The 18,682-nt window shown below is 48.4% G+C and overlaps 1 protein-coding gene across 2 annotated transcripts in view; it reads left to right on the top strand.

The window, feature by feature from the left end:
* SYN1 (synapsin I) overlaps window positions 1-7,521 on the top strand; it is an 86,262-nt gene extending 78,741 nt beyond the window's left edge. The window contains exons 8-13 of one of the 2 annotated variants that reach the window (XM_069747813.1): window positions 4,197-4,271; window positions 4,674-4,776; window positions 4,891-5,034; window positions 5,273-5,336; window positions 5,454-6,149; window positions 6,538-7,521. In XM_069747813.1, coding sequence (XP_069603914.1) covers window positions 4,197-4,271; window positions 4,674-4,776; window positions 4,891-5,034; window positions 5,273-5,336; window positions 5,454-6,118 — 1,051 coding nt within the window. In that variant the 3' untranslated portion in view covers window positions 6,119-6,149; window positions 6,538-7,521. The remainder of the gene's footprint in view (window positions 1-4,196; window positions 4,272-4,673; window positions 4,777-4,890; window positions 5,035-5,272; window positions 5,337-5,453; window positions 6,150-6,537) is intronic. The other variant, XM_069747812.1, reaches the window with a different exon arrangement.
* Window positions 7,522-18,682: the final 11,161 nt, after the last annotated feature.

Here is an 18,682-nt window from a genome sequence, read left to right as displayed (position 1 = left end):
AAGTCAGACATTGCTTTTCATCCATGCTTCCACAGAATTAAAAAAAATAAAACTCATAAAATAGGCCTGGACAGAAATGATGGTACCCCTGAAAATAATGTGACAAAATTGACATGTTAAGTTGCGGTGTGTCCACTAACTAGCATCACAGGTGTCTCCAATCTTGGAATCAGTGAGAGGCCGGTATATAGGGCTACAGATACTCACTGTGCTGTGTGGTGACATGGTGGGTATCACACTCAACATGGACCAGAGGAAGCGAAGGAAAGAGTTGTCTCAGGAGATTAGAAAGAAAATTATAGACAAATATGTTAAAGGTAAAAGTTATAAGACCATCTCCAGGCAGCTTGATGTTCCTGTGACTATAGTTGCACATATTATTCAGAAATGTAAGATCCATGGGACTGTAGCCGACCTCCCTGGACGTGGCCGCAGGAGGAAAATTGATGACAAATTAAAGAGACGGATAATACGAGTGGTAACAAAAGAGCCCAGAAAAACTGCTAACAGATTAAAGGTGAACTTCAAGCTCAAGGAACATCAGTGTCCGATCGCACCATCCGTTGTTGTATGAGGCAAAGTGGACTTCATGGAGACGACCAAGGAGGACACCATTGTTGAAAAAAAAAAAAATCATAAAAAAGCCAGACTGGAATTTGCCAAACTACATGTTGACAAGCCACAAATCTTCTGGGAGAATGTCCTATGGACAGATGAGACAAAAATGGAACTTTTCGGCAAGGCATATCAGCTCTATGTTCACAGAAAAATGAAGCTTATCAAGAAAAGAACACTGTCCCTACTGTGAAACATGGAGGAGGCTCTGTTATGTTCTGGGGCTGCTTTGCTGCATCTGGCACAGGGTGTCTATAATCTGTGCAGGGTACAATGAAATTTCAAGACTATCAAGTGATTCTAGAGAGAAATGTGCTGCCCAGTGTCAGAAAGCTTGGTCTCAGTCGCAGGTCATGGGTCTTGCAACAAGATATTGACCCAAAACACACAGCTAAAAACACCCAAGAATGGCAAAGAAGAAAACATTGGACTGTTCTGAAGTGGCCTTCTATGAGCCCTGACCTGAATCCTATTGAGCAGTTTTGGAAAGAGCTGAAACATGCCGTCTGGAAAAGGCAACCTTCAAACACGAGACAACTGGAGCAGTTTTCTCTTGAGGAGTGGGACAAAATACCTGTCAAGAGGTGCAGAAGTCTCATTGACAGTTACAGGAATCGTTTGATTGCAGTGATTGCCTCAAAAGGTTGTGCAACAAAATATTAAGTTAAGGGTACCATCATTTCTGTCCAGGCCTACTTCATGAGGTTTATTTTATTAAAAGTTCTCTGGAAGCATGGTTGAGTAGCAATGTCTGACTTTCATTTGTTCATTTTCATAGATCTTTTATTTATTATTACTTTAGTCAGATTCAAGTTATTTCTGTGACCATTGTGGGTATTTCTGTCATTAAACGAGGGGTACCAACAATTTTGACCATGTGTGCAACTTTTAGGCAGTTTTCTGGCTCTATTGCTCTATGCTTTATGTCTATGGTCAGGAGCCCGCAAAGAGGAGGAGTTGTGAAGGAACCAGCCAGAAGAGCTGTCACCCTGGCTGACCGGAGAACCACTACCCACATGACAGACGATAAATATGCGATTGCTGGCTGGTTTCACACTTGCGTTTCAAAACGCATGCGTTTTAAAAAAAAAAAACGCATGGTGAAAAAACGCATGTAAACGCGTGCAAACGCTGCGTTTTTTTGACGCATGCGTTTTTGCATGTGGTGAAAAAAACGCTGCGTTTTGACGCGTTTACATGCGTTTTTTCATGCGTTTGCGTTTTTTAAACGCATGCTGAGAAATGTGTGACAGCTGCCAATCATCAAAATAAAGTAAAAAACCCACTATAAACAGAAATAGTTAGGGTTAGGGGTAGGGTTAGGGGTAGGGATCATAACCCTAACCCTAAAGGGATCCTAACCCTACCCCTAACCTTAAGCCTAAAGGGATCCTAACCCTAACCCTAAAGGGATTAGGGTTAGGGTTAGGATCCCTTTAGGGTTAGGGTTAGGATCCCTTTAGGGTTAGGGGTAGGGTTAGGATCCCTTTAGGGGTAGGGATAGGGTTAGGATCCCTTTAGGGTTAGGATCCCTTTATCACCTTTATGGTGGGGGGTGGCATATCAGTGTGTTTTCTGTTTTTTTTTAATAAAAACGCATGCATTTTTAACGCAAACAAACGCATGCACAAAAAAACGCATGCGTTTCCATTGACTCCAATGTATTTTTTGACACAAACGCATGCGTTTTTATGTGTCAAAAAAACGCCTCTCAAAAATACTGCAAGTTGCATTTCTGAAAAAGAACGCATGCAGTAAAAAAACGCATGCGTTTCAAAACGCGACCAAACGCGTACAAAAAAAACCGCATGCGTTTTCAATGTTACATATAGGGAAAAAAACGCATGCGTTTTTTGTGCAAAAAACGCTGCAGACAAAAACGCAAGTGTGAAACCACCCTAAAGGGTCTGTCAGCTGAGGCACCCACCAATCCTGATAACAGGGATCCCAATGTCCTTTGTGTGAGTGGTACAGAGCATATGCAACCATTGCTTCTATGGACAGTGAATGGAGCTGTGGTCTCACATGCTCAGTCTGTTCTCGGGATTAATGAGGTCTCAGCAGCTGGACCCCCAGTAATCATACACTCATTGCGTTGCCCTGTATATGTCACTTACGGGACAGGTGAGTGCTATGGTCAGTCCAGGACATGAACCTGTCGGAAGCCCGCACATGAAGTTCCTGAGATGGGCTCATCGCCCTGGGCCGGGCCCGACTTTCCCATTGTCTCCGGCACAATATGAGCAGAGTGGGCGGTTGCCATCTGCTCGTGTTGTGTGAGGGCCAAGAGAACTGATCTGTTCCTGCAGCGGCAGTATGGAGAGTGGGTGGAATTGTTCTCTTTCTTAAAGGGACGGCACACCTACAATCTGGTTTATCTTCATTTGCACGTTTGATGGATACAATCTTGCCTTCTGTTATCAGCCAGGTCAGATGAGGGGGCGCTATTGCAAAAAGTAGCAACCTTTTCTGATGGAGGTTAATTGTGCTGGACTGCAGAACTTATTGCTTGTCTGCCCCCCATCGCTTTTCCATGTGGGCAAGAGATGCAGCCGCATGGCTCTTGTGCTGTTATAACCTCTGGAATTTGGTTGCCCATTTGACCTTGTAATTATTGCAGATCTAGCTAGACCCAGCACTTGCTGGCGTAACTGTTCAATAAAGGGACCGCTAGGGGGTCCAACCTCTGCCAGTTCTGAGATTGAAGGGGCCGCAGTTCTAAATTAGCACCGTGTCCTCTTCCCCAACCCCCCCCCCCCCCCCCGACCACCCAGCTGTGCAGGGACGTGCAGCCCGCCCCATACAATCGAATGGCCTGATATAGCGCAGTTAATAAGGGGTTAATGACGAGATAAATGTCACTCGTTCTTTCCCCATCTTAGATTTTCCCTAGAGATTTCTGATGCAGGAAGGAGAGAAGATGTCACATCATGAGGTCATCACAGAGATGAGCGGTGATCAGATGATGAGCTGACTGTACACCGATGGTACTGGTACTGATGCTGAGGACCGGCGCAGTGCTATCACACAAGGGCCCCAATGTGGCCGGTCAGCAGGTGGATTATTGCACAGCTAGAGACATTGCACTGCAATAAGGGGCCATCAGGTTTTGCCGTCACCCTCCCAACTACTCAGCCCTGACTCAGTCATTACAGCAGGACGTGGTAGGCGGCCAGGTGGGAGACATCAGTCAGGGGGCCGTGAATAACAAGGTTATTAAGTTTATAGTCTGTATACATGTATTCCGATCCTGTCTTACTGGCCATGACCACTAGATGGCAGTGCACCAGGGAGCGCAGACTGATGCAATTTACAGGACGGCTTCCATTATAGACACGTGAGGAGTCTTTGATGACACGCTGCATGAGTGACTGCAGATCCCAGTGTAATATCAGCATCTCTAATGGGGGCGCTGTTGCATTGGAGTCTATGGAATGTTAGGAGCATAGGCGGTGGTGGAATGTGGTACTGCCGGGTATCCAATCTATAGGTGATTACAAAGTGTGACTGCGCTGTACTCACTGACTGTCTATGGCAGAGCAATAGGAAAAAGTCTCACCGGATAGTGTTCTGTATTTCAGGAGAACATCCATTTCTGGCAACTGGAAAACCAATACGGGGTCGGCCATGCTGGAGCAGATCGCAGTGTCGGACAGGTACTGTATACATGTGCACCTGTTTGCTACCAAGTGCCGGGTCACATCAGTCAGTCCCCCCCATCATGGAACATCCCTTATAAATGGATCACCTATAATCACTTTTAGAAGAATCTGATTACTACGGCCGTTCCTCCCTGGCGCTGAACATTTTGTCACGTCTGACTGTGCGGTTGATATAGAGACATTGCCTGACAACCACATTCCTTTTATTTGGGTTGTCAGGCAACTAATCCCTTTATGTGTCAGGTATTCAGCTCAAGGCAGAACTGGCACGGAAAGGGCACAGGGCGTATTGATGACTAAGCCCCCCCGTGGTCTGGAACTGCAGAATGTCCACTACTCCAGAAAATGAATCTAGAAAGGATTAAAGGTTGATACCCGGCCATCATGTCTTTGCAGGTACAGGCTCTGGGTGGATTCCTGCTCGGAAATATTTGGGGGTCTGGAAATCTGCGCTGTGGAAGCCCTGCATGGGAAAGATGGCAAGGACCACATCATAGAGGTGAGGGCTCTGCACGGGAGCAGGAGAAGGCGACCGTCTTCTCTGCCACACAAGGGACCCAATGCAGCGACACCTGGAGGCCAGGATGTCAGTTAAGCGTCCTTTTTTCACCAGGTTGTCGGCTCCTCTATGCCTTTGATTGGGGACCAGCAGGAAGAGGACCGGCACCTGATAGCGGATCTGGTCGTTAGTAAGATGGCGCAGTCTCTGCAATGCAGCTCCTCCCCGAGCCGATCCCTGCACGTGCAGCAGCCCCAGGTAAGATGACTGTACGGATGACAATATAGGTAATGCTGGTTTCCCTTGGTAACAGCAATTAAAGGGATTTTCTGGGGGGTTCTCACCTTTGAACTGGGATGATGAGCAACGCAGATAATTTAGCACCTGCAAAAATCTCCCGGGACATGTGCACAATCTGAGGTGTTGTGCATGTGTCCCAATACAGAAGTGAGCGGTAGCAGAGAACCCCTCATTTTTTCTTTGCTTTTAATTGCAGGTCCAACCTGTTCACTCCCGGTCTGGCACCCCTGTCCAGCAGCAGCAGAGACCTTCTCCACAAGGTAGATCCCCTCCATATATTTAATTAGCTGAACGAGAATGACAGGAAAAATTATTTGCAGCAGAGCTAATGACGTTAGGTACAATTAATGGTACCCTATGCCTCTCATCTCTTACAGGGGGTCCTCCTGCAGCACAGGGTCCTCAGCGACAGGGACCTCCTTCCCAGCAGAGGCCTCCACCGCAAGGACAACAGCTTCAAGGTTTAGGTCCTCAACCATCGCCACATCCACCCAATCTCCCCAGCCCTGGGGCACAGCAGCGGCAAATGATTCCGCCGCAACAACCACAGCCGCAAGGGTCACCCCAGCAGATGAGGCCCCAACAACAGCCATCACCCCGCCAATCTCAGTCCCCTCAAAGGCAGCCAAGCCCACAGTCACCCCAACGGCAGCAGCAACCCCCCCCTATGCCAGCAGGCCCAAAGCCAATGGGTGTCCAGCCCCCTCAGCCTCGGCAACCTGGACCTCCAAGGCAGCCAGTTCCTGCAGGACCCCAGCAGAAGCCTCCACCTCCCGTCCATCAACAACAACATGGCGTCCGCCAACCGGGACAGCAGCCTCCACCGCAGCAACGGCAATCAGCTCCAGGTGGACCGCAACAACAGCCACCCCAGCAGCCACCCCAACCACAACAGCCGCCACAACAGCGACCCATGACCCAGCAGCCCAGGCCTAACCCTCAAGGACCTGGGCAGGGTTCACGTCCTGGCGGTCCCCAAAAGCCTCAGTTGGCTCAGAAGCCGGGCCAAGAGCTGCCCCCACCCCAGCCGCAGCTGAAGTAAGAGCCTCCGAGGTTCTGGGTGGGCCACACAGGTTTCAGCTTCCTATACTACCTATTGCATCCCTTTTCTTGCATGCCGCTTAGGTAAGGTAGGCACAGCTTTGGCAGAGACTGGGGTCACCCTGGCTTTTTGTTTTCGGGTTTGGTGGGTTGGTCAGCCCCCTGGCAGTGCCCAGCGTAGAGGGTGCTGGCTAGCTTAGTGTGAGCGACTAATATTGCATGACGTTAACTGATCATTATTTTTCTTTCCTCCTTCTCCTACCTCCATTATATATAACATCCCTCCCCGTCTCTTGTGTCCTCCCCTGACGCCATTCCCTTTTAAAAACAAATTTCTGCTCCACCTACCTACTCCCCACCCGACCCCTTTCCACCGCCATCTCCCCTCATCATCGGCCATCGCCTCACATCGTCCTCCAGTAAGTCCCAGTCCCTCACCAACTCCTTCACCCTTGCAGACTCACCAGCTCCACGCTCCAGTCTTAGTCACGACGAGGTGAAAGCCGAAACCATCCGCAACCTGAGGAAATCCTTCGCCAGTCTCTTCTCAGACTGAGGGGATCCATTTGTCGCCCCCCACCCGTCACATCTCTCCCCATCGCGGCTCTGTGTGTTCTCCCGCTCCCTTCACCTGTGTGCACGGCTTTGCTCCATGGAAAAAAAATAAATAAAAAAAACCTATAATGTGCTGATGAAGAGGTAGATATGGAGAGGAGACGGAAAACGGGAGGAAGAGGCGACACCCTGACACCTAGAAATACCGGAATAGCAGAGCCGAGCGCCCCGACAATGGTAGAACCCATAGGGACTTCATAGAACATGCATGATACGAGCGTGCACGCGGCTGTGTCCTGGTGGGGCCGTAGGTGTACCCGTCCTTCATGTACATATATGTGTATACATACGCACACCCATGGGGGTCCCGCTCCCTCCCGGAGCCCGTGTATATGTTGTGTGTGTTCGTCTTCTCTCCCAGCCCCCTCTCGGTATCTATCCCTCCTGGATCCATCAGTTCTTTTGAATCGTGGTGTGTTGTGGTGTTTTTTCTCCTCCCCACCCTGAAATCTTCTGTTGCCCCCGTCCTCCTCCCTCCATGGTAGCCTTCCTGATTTGGTCTTCCCTCTCATAGCCGTCGCCCTCCGGTAACACTGTTGTGATGTGCGTGCTCTGCAGCTTCTTGCCGTGCGGTTACTATCGTGATATGATTGTTGTAAGTATTCAGAGTAATCTATATCATGACTATATCCCCCCAGAACTTATTCTGTGCGGCCCCTCGCAGAGCGGCCGCCAATGACGTGTGTGTAATGTGTGTCAGCGTTTGTGTGCAGATGTGCAAAAAAAACCCGAAAAGGGCAAGAAAATGTGATGTGTCCAAATTAAACTATTCTCTGAGAGCAAAACAAATGTGTGTCTGGTGTCGGATGTGTGGGGAGCGGCGTCCGTCAGCCGAGGACACCACCATCACAGCGATGAGCCTGAAACACTCTGTGCTGCTCTGGTTTCCGATAATCTCCTCTGAAGCACTCTGCTCCTGCCACTATCGGTCAGACTTCATTGTCCCCCAGAATCGCAGCCCTGTCCTCAGTGCTATCACCACGAGCAGACAGGTCACCGCCCCTACCTGCTGTCAGCACGCTAATGCACTGAAATACTCTGTGCTGCTGGGGAGCCAACTGCTTCCACTATTATGTATGGCCTCATTCTTGTCTCCATCATGACGCTCACTTGGTCCCATACACCCGTTCCCTCGCAGACAAAAGATCATCACAAGTGCATGGATCACTGCGCAGTGACTATTTCTAGTACCAAGCTGCGTCATACCCCTGGCCTATATATGATGATATAATCCTTTTCATGTGCGGCGCTACCCACACTCACAATTAAGACCTTAGATCACGGCCTGTCTAAAGGGCAGCATGCTCCTTGCCTGAAATACTCTGTGCTGCAGTGACAACTCATCAGCGTGTGACCTCCCATTCCTCTCCTCACATCTAAACAATTCCCTGCTCCTTACTAAGAAATGTTGAGAATACTAACCTCAGGATGAGCACACTCCTCTTCTGAAATACTCTGTGCTGCAGTGACAGCTCATCAACGTGTGACCTCCCATTCCTCTCCTCACATCTAAACAATTCCCTGCTCCTCACTAAGAAATGCTGAGAATACTAACCTCAGGATGAGCACATTCCTCTCCTGAAATACTCTGTGCTGCAGCAACAACGCATCAGTGCATGATCTATTCCTCTCCTCACATCTAGACAATTCCCTGCTCCTCACTAAATGCTGAGAATACTAACCTCAGGATGAGCACACTCCCCTCCTGAAATACTCTGTGCTGCAGCAACAACGCATCAGTGCATGATCTATTCCTCTCCTCACATCTAGACAATTCACTGCTCCTCACTAACAAATGCTGAGAATACTAACCTCAGGATGAGCACACTCCTCTCTTGAAATACTCTGTGCTGCAGCGACAGCTCATCAGCGCGTGACCTCCTATTCCTCTCCTCACATCTAGACAATTCCCTGCTCCTCACTAAGAAATGCTGAGAATACTAACCTCAGGATGAGCACTCTCCTCTCCTGAAATACTCTGTGCAGCAGCGACAGCTCATCAGTGCGTGACCTCCCATTCCTCTCCTCACATCTAGACAATTCCCTGCTCCTCACTAAGAAATGCTGAGAATACTAACCTCAGGATGAGCACACTCCTCTCTTGAAAAACTCTGTGCTGCAGCGACAGCTCATCAGCGCGTGACCTCCTATTCCTCTCACATCTAGACAATTCCCTGCTCCTCACTAAGAAATGCTGAGAATACTAACCTCAGGATGAGCACACTCCCCTCCTGAAATACTCTGTGCTGCAGCGACAGCGCATCAGTGCATGATTATTATCATTCCGCCTCACATCACGCTGCTGCCAGTCACATGCAGCCCTGTCCTCACTAACATTATGATCAGAATACTTCTTTCCTGTAATACTCTGTGCTGCTCAGGGGCCACTCTTCGTGTGCTATAGGGGATCGGTTCAGGCTTATTCTCAGGCAGTGATCTACTGTAGGCTGCTAACTGCCCCCTCTGGTGGGGAAACTCCTCATTACACTGGCATCCAGACTGCAGATCCTCATCAGTTTACTCCAGCCATGAAAGTGGAAGTGTCGAATAATAGACGTTCTCAGCAGTTAAAAGGTTAAGGTAAGCACCAGTCTCCTAATATTATGTTACAGGATGGATTCAACATTGCCCAACAAGACATACATGTCATACTATATGGAGAAAAGTCCTGGGATGCATATCTTAATTGTTGAATTTGGACTCTTTCAATCCCAGCCTGTCTAAAGGGCAGCACGCTCCTTGCCTGAAATACTCTGTGCTGCAGCGACAGCTCATCAGCGCGTGACCTCCTATTCCTCTCCTCACATCTAGATAATTCCCTGCTCCTCACTAACAAATACTGAGATTACTAACCTCAGGATGAGCACACTCCTCTCCTGAAATACTCTGTGCTGCAGCAACAACGTATCAGTGCGTGACTTCCCATTCCTCTCCTCACATCTAGACAATTCCCTGCTCCTCACTAAGAAATGCCTAGAATACTAACCTCAGGATGAGCACTCTCCTCTCCTGAAATACTCTGTGCTGCAGCAACAACGTATCAGTGCATGACCTCCCATTCCTCTCCTCACATCTAGACAATTCCCTGCTCCTCACTAAGAAATGCCTAGAATACTAACCTCAGGATGAGCACTCTCCTCTCCTGAAATACTCTGTGCTGCAGCAACAGCGCATCAGTGTGTGACCTCCTATTCCTCTCCTCACATCTAGACAATTCACTGCTCCTCACTAACAAATGCCGAGAATACTAACCTCAGGATGAGCACACTCCCCTCCTGAAATACTCTGTGCTGCAGCGACAGCGCATCAGTGCATGACCTCCCATTCCTCTCCTCACATCTAGACAATTCCCTGCTCCTCACTAAGAAATGCTGAGAATACTAACCTCAGGATGAGCACTCTCCTCCTGAAATACTCTGTGCTGCAGCGACAGCTCATCAGTGCGTGACCTCCCATTCCTCTCCTCACATCTAGACAATTCCCTGCTCCTTACTAACAAATGCTGAGAATACTAACCTCAGGATGAGCACTCTCCTCTCCTGAAATACTCTTTGCTGCAGCGACAGCTCATCAGTGCGTGACCTCCCATTCCTCTCCTCACATCTAGACAATTCCCTGCTCCTCACTAAGAAATGCTGAGAATACTAACCTCAGGATGAGCACACTCCCCTCCTGTAATACTCTGTGCTGCAGCGACAGCGCATCAGTGCATGATTATTATCATTCCGCCTCACATCACGCTGCTGCCAGTCACATGCAGCCCTGTCCTCACTAACATTATGATCAGAATACTTCTTTCCTGTAATACTCTGTGCTGCTCAGGGGCCACTCTTCGTGTGCTATAGGGGATCGGTTCAGGCTTATTCTCAGGCAGTGATCTACTGTAGGCTGCTAACTGCCCCCTCTGGTGGGGAAACTCCTCATTACACTGGCATCCAGACTGCAGATCCTCATCAGTTTACTCCAGCCATGAAAGTGGAAGTGTCGAATAATAGACGTTCTCAGCAGTTAAAAGGTTAAGGTAAGCACCAGTCTCCTAATATTATGTTACAGGATGGATTCAACATTGCCCAACAAGACATACATGTCATACTATATGGAGTGGATTTATCCATCTTCTTACAGTAAAAGTTTCATCAGCTGATGAGATCTCACTATATATTTAGCAGCATCAGAGCTCCCAACAATTAGCAAAAAAGTTACCTTGCATCATTCACTGTAAGCCAAATATATTGCGATTTCGGCGCTTTCATGTATTTCCATGTATTTTGCATTTGATCTATGTTTTTTAAATGTGCTTTTAAATGTATTGTTTTTACGAGCGGGAGGGGCGGGCAGCTGAAGAGGGGAGGTGCAGCTTTGTCTGCGCTATATTTCCGCTGCCTCACCTGACCGCTGATGGACCCGTAGAAGCGCAGGCACAGCGCGAAACGGCCGTCGTCCAGACGCTCCCCTGCTCACACAAGCTGTACCGCTGTAGGTTCCGGCCATGATTTTTATGTGAAGATTTTGTCAATAAAGTATCGAATCCTGTGAAGATTGGTGAGTGCCCTTATTTCTTCTCATCTATGGACTATATGGAGAAAAGTCCTGGGATGCACATCTTAATTGTTGAATTTGGACTCTTTCAATCCCATTTCCCCTGATATATAACGTCGGTCCCCTCGTCCTCGTGTGCGCCCCCCGCCATGCTGTCTACTAAAAAGGCACAGTACGCACAGTACGGCTGGAGGTACAAAACGCACCGAGACCAGAGGGGCCCTGTAATAACTAACCAGTGCCGTCATGACATTTCTTCCTCCTAAATCTTCCCCCATCACCTGTGAGATATTATTAAGTGGAAAGAAGTGCAGCAACTCGGTCACGAAGTGGAGACCCCATAATGTTACAGAGCAGGGGGCAGAAAAGTCACCAATGCTCTGCTCAGTCCATCACTAAGCATAGGAGCTTCATGGCTGAGCTGCTGCATGCAGCCGTACATCACCAAGCACAATGCCAAGCGTCGGATGGAGTGATGTAAAGCCGCCACCACTGGAGTCTGGAGGAGACGTGTTCTGTGCAGTGATGGATCGCACTTCTCTATCTGTCGTCTGATGGAGGAGGCTGGGTTTGGTGATTCCAGGAGAACGTTACCCCCTGACTGCACTGAGCCCGCTGTACAGATGGTGGTGGAGGGTAACGCTCTGGGATTGTTATCAGGGGGCGGCCTCAGCTCCTTAGTTACAATTAAGGGAAATCTTAATGCTTCAGCACAAGGCATTGTGAGAACCTGTAGCTCCCAGCTTTGTGGGAACAGTTTCGGGAAGACCCTTTTAGCCATACACACATAGTTGGGGGAGTTTGGTGTAAGAACATGAGCGGCAGCACAGAGCCCAGACCTCATACTCATCCCATACTGGAGATTGTGAGCCCGGCATCCTACAAAATCAGGGTCTGACCTCACAAATGCTGGATGAAAGAGCAAAACTTCTTAGACTAGTCTGCAAACTGCCTCGTCAGAGAAAAAAGAGGACTTGAACTCTACAGCGCCACCTATTGGAAGTAGCGATCCTACAAGTCACAATCAACCCTTTAACGAGTCGTGCAATAGGACTTCGGATAAGAGCGAAATCAGTATCTCAATTCGCAGACACGGTGTTTCGGGCTGTTGGCCCTCATCAGTGTGAAGCAGGAGAACTGATTAGGCTAAGGTGAGAGGCTCTGGACTGAGGTCTAAGGGGTAAGGTTTCTCCTTGTGGAGAGTGACATACCAGCTCTGGCTTGTCAGGGTAAGGAGGCTTATTCGCCGTGTAATGCTCCTCTGGGAAATATAATATGCAAAATACCTCTTCAGAGAAAAAGAGGACTTGAACTCTATAGCGCCACCTATATGGCTGGTATGTCACTCTCCACAAAAAGAAACCTTACCCCTTAAACCACAGACTAGCAGCAACGGTTATACCTGCAGAGAGTCTGGCTCCATATTAATGTCTATGGAACAATGGGAGATCAGAAAAGCCCGTAGAGGGGGCACATACTTTTCTACATACAGCGGATGTCAGACTCCACCCCTCGTGCAGTTTCCCTAAACTAGAACCAGTGTTATCTGGGAGGATAAGTCATGTGATCACTATACCCCACCCACAATGGGATAGGATATGCAGGTGGGGACCATTTATAGGAGTGAGCCATGATTATCAGGTCATCTCTATAACCTGGGGAGGGGTCAGCACGGATCCTGTAATCCCCAATATCAGGCCCTGTATTCCATGTTCTCACCTTATAATTCCTCTTACGAGCCACACTCCGATTTATAGAAAAGTAGTTGAGCAGATTGTCATATGGGCGGTGCTACTACCGGTGGCGACATGTCATGTGGGCGGTGCTACTAACGGTGGAGACATGTCATGTGGGCGGTGCTACTACTGGTGGAGATATGTCATGTGGGCGGTGCTACTACTGGTGGAGATATGTCATGTCGGCGGCGCTACTCATAGTGAAACTTAGCTTTTAATGGTGTGAAGTTAAAAAAGCAAAACAAAATATGCCACCTAAAAAAAGAGATCAGGACCCTCTCCCGGGTATGTAACACCCTAAAAGGACAGGGTCTTACTACCACCCTAACAAGGGCCGTCCACTCCCTTATTGCACCTCCCAACGTGTTTTTTCCTTGTAGCAAGGTGTAAGGTTACCTAAAGGGGTAGGAGCAGTGTAATCATGGGTCCCTCCATTCTGTCCCTGCGGAGCAGGAGTCAGTCAAAAGGCCAAATATATAAAGGGTGAATCATTAGAATATACAGGTGCATGTCACAAAACTAGAATATCATCAAAAAGTTAATTTATTTCAGTTCTTAAATACAAAAAGTGAAACTCCTATATTATATAGAGTCATTACAGTGATCTATTCCAAGTGTTTATTTCTGTTAATGTTGATGATTATTGCTTACAGCCAATGAAAACCCAATGTCCTGTTTATGTGTACGCTGGGTGACCACAGCTATTTCTAAAGGGTGTCCGATAACAGGATTTGTGGTTACTCACCGTAAAATTTGTGTCTCGGATCCTTCGTTGGGGGACACAGGAAACCACGAGGTGTATACTGCTGCCACTAGGAGGCTGACACTTTGCACAAAAAAAGTTAGCTCCTCCACAGTGTACACCCCACCGACCGGCACCATGCTAATCAGTGAGAAGGCAGAAGTAACAAAGACAACTCAAATTGTAACATTATAACATAGTAACCAGAGCTGATGAACATGGGGGAATGCTGTGTGCCCCAATGAAAGCTCTGAGAAACAGATTTTACGGTAACCAAAAATCCTGTTTTCTTTATCGTTTCATTGGGGGACACAGGAAATGATGGGACGTCCCAAAGCAGTCCCTGGGGAGGGAAACAGCACAATCTCCATTCAGGCCGGAGAACCAACGGCCGCCAGCAAGATCCTTCTACCTAGGCTGGCATCCGCCGAAGCGTAGGTATGGACCCTGTAAAATTTGGCGAACGTGTGGATGGAAGACCGGGTTGCGATTTGCAGAGTGGATGCCCTATGGTGTACAGCCCAGGAGGCGCCCACTGCCCGAGTAGAGTGTGCCTTAATCCCAGGTGGAGGCACTCTGTTCTTGACCCGGTATGCCTCCAAAATTGCAGACCGGATCCAGCGAGCGATTGTAGCCTTGTAGGCCGGCAGGCCTCTACGCGCACCCTCTGGAATGATGAAGAGAGAGTCTGTCTTCCTGAAGGGGGCGATCCTAGCCACATAGATCCGCACCACCCTAACTAGGTCTAACCTGTGCAGGGAACGCTCCAGAGGATGGGTCGCAGCCAGGCAAAAGGAAGGGAGGACAATATCCTCATTTGGGTGAAAAGCAGAAACCACTTTGGGAAGGAAAGAAGGAAGAGGCTGCAAAACCTTCATAGGATGGCTCGTTCTGGGTTAGCACTCTCTCCTGGATCATCCCCCTCTATCCTTTCCCTTAATCTCCCCCTCCTCTTCCCCGCTCTCTCTCTCTTATCTTCCTCTTTTCTATAACCCCATATTATTGGTACTCTCAATCCAATGTTTATTCTCGAGTCACTATTCACCCCTTTTTGATTCACTGGAGTTGGCCCGTCGATAAAAAGTTAAGGCTGAAAAGTCTGGGCCAATAGATTGTTCTCAGTCCTTCCTGATCTCATTCACCCCGACCAAGTTGGGTTTGTTCCTGGCAGACAGACTAGGGATGGTACCAGACGACTGATAGATCTCTTGGATGTGGTGGAGAGGGGGAGTCTCCCCAGTGTATTCCTGTCGCTCGATGCCGAGAAGGCGTTTGACAGAGTGCACTGGGGCTATATCGAGCTCACATTGGAGAAATTTGGGCTTACCGGGCAGATTAGCAAAGCGGTTATGGCATTGTATTCCAACCCATGCGCGTCGGTTCGATCGGCGGGATTCGGGTCTCGAACGTTTCCTATTAGGAACGGTACTCGTCAAGGCTGCCCCCTCTCCCCTATCATCTTTGCTCTGATCATGGAGCCCTTGGCCGCCATGGTCAGGCAGTGCGCGGACATAAGGGGAATTGCGGTGGGGGGAACTGAACATAAAATTGGTCTTTATGCCGACGACGTGGTCCTGACCTGCACCTCTCCCTTAACTTCATTGACTGCAATCACCACCATCCTATCTGAGTTTTCGGCGGTTTCATATTATAAACTTAATCTCACCAAATCCACAATTTTCCCCCTCTTCCTCCCCCCCCCCCCTTCAGATTCAAATTCAATCTCAATATGCTTTTATTTGGGCTCCCTTGGGCTTTACATATCTGGGCATCAAGATTACTAGGCTAGATAACATAGTCCGAGTAAATTGCGAAGAAACTCTTTCGGAGGTCAGGAGGGGCATGGAGCAAATATCAAGCGCGTCCCTCTCGTGGATGGCCCGCATACAAACGGCGAAAATGCTATTCCTCCCCAAAATAATGTACCTCTTTCGGTGCCTTCCCCTTTTTATCCCCTCGAAGTTTATTTCGGCTTTTCAATCTTTGATAGACCGATTTATCTGGAATAAGAAGCCCCATAGGATCAGGCGTCGGATTATGTCCCTTCCGTACTCTGCGGGGGGGTTGGGAGCTCCTGCGGTCCAGGCGTATTACAGGGCAGGGATCCTTGAGCCCCTTAAAATATGGTGGGAGGGGAACTCATGTTTGCCCTGGTTTCTGATTGAATCCCATTTTGCTCCCCAAAACTCGCTTAGATTGCTTTTGGAGCTCCAACTACTTCAAGTTCCTCCTGTGGGCCCCTGTCTCCGTTCTATTAGGAACGCCTCTAAACTATGGGCGCTCCTTAGCACTTCTCTCCTAACATTCATGTTTGACTATGTTTCTTTGCAGGCTGTGGAGTGTGCCATTGCCCACATTTCTCTTGCCTCCTGGACGAGGTGTGGGGTGCACCGGGTGGCGGACCTTTTCGGCTCGGACGGTCTCTTGTCGTTTGAGGACCTTGCAGGGAGATTTTCCCTCACTGGGTCTGACTTCTTTCAATACCTGCAGATTCGCAGCTTCCTCAGATCGTGGCGGTCATTCGGTGCACCCCCGCCTCTGACAGAGGACCCGGCCCATAGATTCTTCAGACCATCCACCATTGTGCCACATGGCATTTCCATAATTTATAAAGCCCTCATTTCATTTGGTTCTACTGACAAACTTCCTTTTATGTCTTCCTGGGAGTCAGCGTTGGGCTTTGAGGCTTCCCTGGAGGATTGGCAATTTGCTATGGTACACCCTTCTAGGTTCTCGTCTTGTTTGGGCCACTTGGAGCAGGTGAAAAAAATTCAGCTCCACTGGTACCTCACCCCCGCCCGATTGGCGAGGGTTTTCCCGGCTACCTCTCCGCGCTGCTGGAAGGGATGTGGCGCCCTTGGGTCCTCCTCTCATGTCTGGTGGTCGTGTCCGCAGGTCCGGGTCTTCTGGCGTGAGGTAGAGACTTTGATTGAGGATCTGATCCGTTTGCCCCTTGTTCTGAGTGGTCAACTCGCTGTCCTGGGCATCTCCCTCATCGACCTCCCTGCCCCCCTGCGCCCCATAGTTTCTAATATCCTAGTGGCTGCTAGGCAATGTATCGCGAAGCATTGGAAGACCTCCGTTTCCCCCTCCAGAGCAGAGCTGATCTCCAGGATTGATTTACATTTTTGTTATGAGGTCATAATGGCAGGGGGTCTATTGAAAAGAGCTAAGGTCCTCTCGTGGTGGGACCCTTGGACGTCCTCGCCATTTGTATCTCAGTCTGCCCTTTCCCTTATTTAAACTGTTTGCTCCTACAATTCTGCTCTTGTTTTTTGGTTTTCTGTTTATTTCTTCTATCCTCTATATGACACTGTATTTATGTATTCTGTATTGATTACATTGTGGTCCTTAATACGGTATGCATTGGATTTTTCCCCTTATCCCCCCTTCCCTCCCCCCCACCTTCCCTTTTCATTCTGATATGTTGTTTATTGTGAAAAATGTTCAATAAATACTGATTGGTTTAAAAAAAAAAAAGTTAAGGCTGGGCCTTTTAGATTTGCTTAAATTATTCTTCTCATGTGACTCTGCATTCATCATTCTTGATTGTATCTTATTGTCTTAACGATCCCTGTTATTTATATTCTTTTTCCTTTCCTGTATCGTACAATTTCTTTAATAAAAAGAACATTGAAAGAAAGAGGCTGCAAAATCACCTTGTCCTGATGGAGAACCAGAAAAGGGAGGCGACAGGAAAGAGCTACCAATTCCGAGATGCGCTTAATGGAGGTGATGGCCACAAGAAACGCCACCTTCCAAGACAGAAAAGATAGAGGTACCTCTCAGAGAGGTTCAAAAGTAGAACTCCTAAGGGCCTCCAGGACTAGATTGAGGTCCCAGGGTTCCACGGGTGTCCGGTACAGGGGCGCTGCATGCGCTACCCCCTGGAGGAAAGTTCTGACCTGAGATTGAGAGGATGGGTTTTTCTTGAAAATGAATATAAAGCGCTGACTTTCCTGAATCCTTTTTCCTCATTACCTCTGGAGACCTGATAGAGAGAAGAAAAAGATGTACTGTACCTCTCCATCCATGAGACCTTTCATAGATGTCCAAGCCTCTTGGGGATGTGGGACGTCCATAACTCCTAACACCGACAGGCTCTGGTGGGCAAGTGGGCATGAGATGGGGCCAGGACTGATGTTCATATCACCTAAACACTTCCGTGTTAGGCTGGGGTCCTGACGACTATACATGAGGATACAGGGTGGCAGTACGCGCCGTACCCATAGTCTCTACGTGGGAGTACAGTTGTTCACACGGTATCCCTCCAGAGATAGAGAAGATCCATCTGAAAAAGAGAGGTTACTGGAAAACGAAAACCAAGGTAGATATGGGTCTAGTAAAAGACCCGTGTCCACCTCCTACTGACACTAAGTTAAAACGGATTAGCCTAGTGCCGGTCAGTGGGGTGTACGCTGCAGAGGAGCTAACTTTTTTGTGCATAGTGTCAGCCTCCTCGGGGCAGCAGCATACACCCATGGCTCCTGTGTCCTCCAATGAAGCGATAAATTCCCTTTAATCCTCTCAAAACTTAAACAGCCTTTTCTTGTCTAAACTATTTGTCCAACCTGTACTCTGTCTATAATATACATCCTTGATCAGTCACCTGGGCATTTTAATTAAGATGGGTCACATCTCTTTGTACACTGCCAATTTACATACCAGCAGCTTTACATTGCTAGCTCCTGATTCCTTTCTGCAAATGGGAGGGGGAGGAGGAATAGGGGTTTGGTATAGGTCCTCTGTTATTCTTACTGGAAATTGGTGTGAAAAAAGGAGAGAGTGAGGATATGAGTGACAGGGACAGAGCGGAGCGACCCATGATTACACTGCTCCTAGCCCTTTAGATAACCTTACTCCTTGATACAAGTGTTTAGTCCCCTGAGGAATTACTTGGAAGAAACAAGTCGGGACGTGTAACAAGGTAGAG

The sequence above is a fragment of the Ranitomeya imitator genome, chromosome 2 (genome assembly GCF_032444005.1).
Source record: "Ranitomeya imitator isolate aRanImi1 chromosome 2, aRanImi1.pri, whole genome shotgun sequence".
NCBI lineage: Eukaryota > Metazoa > Chordata > Amphibia > Anura > Dendrobatidae > Ranitomeya > Ranitomeya imitator.
This window is presented reverse-complemented; position numbering and strand designations above follow the sequence as displayed.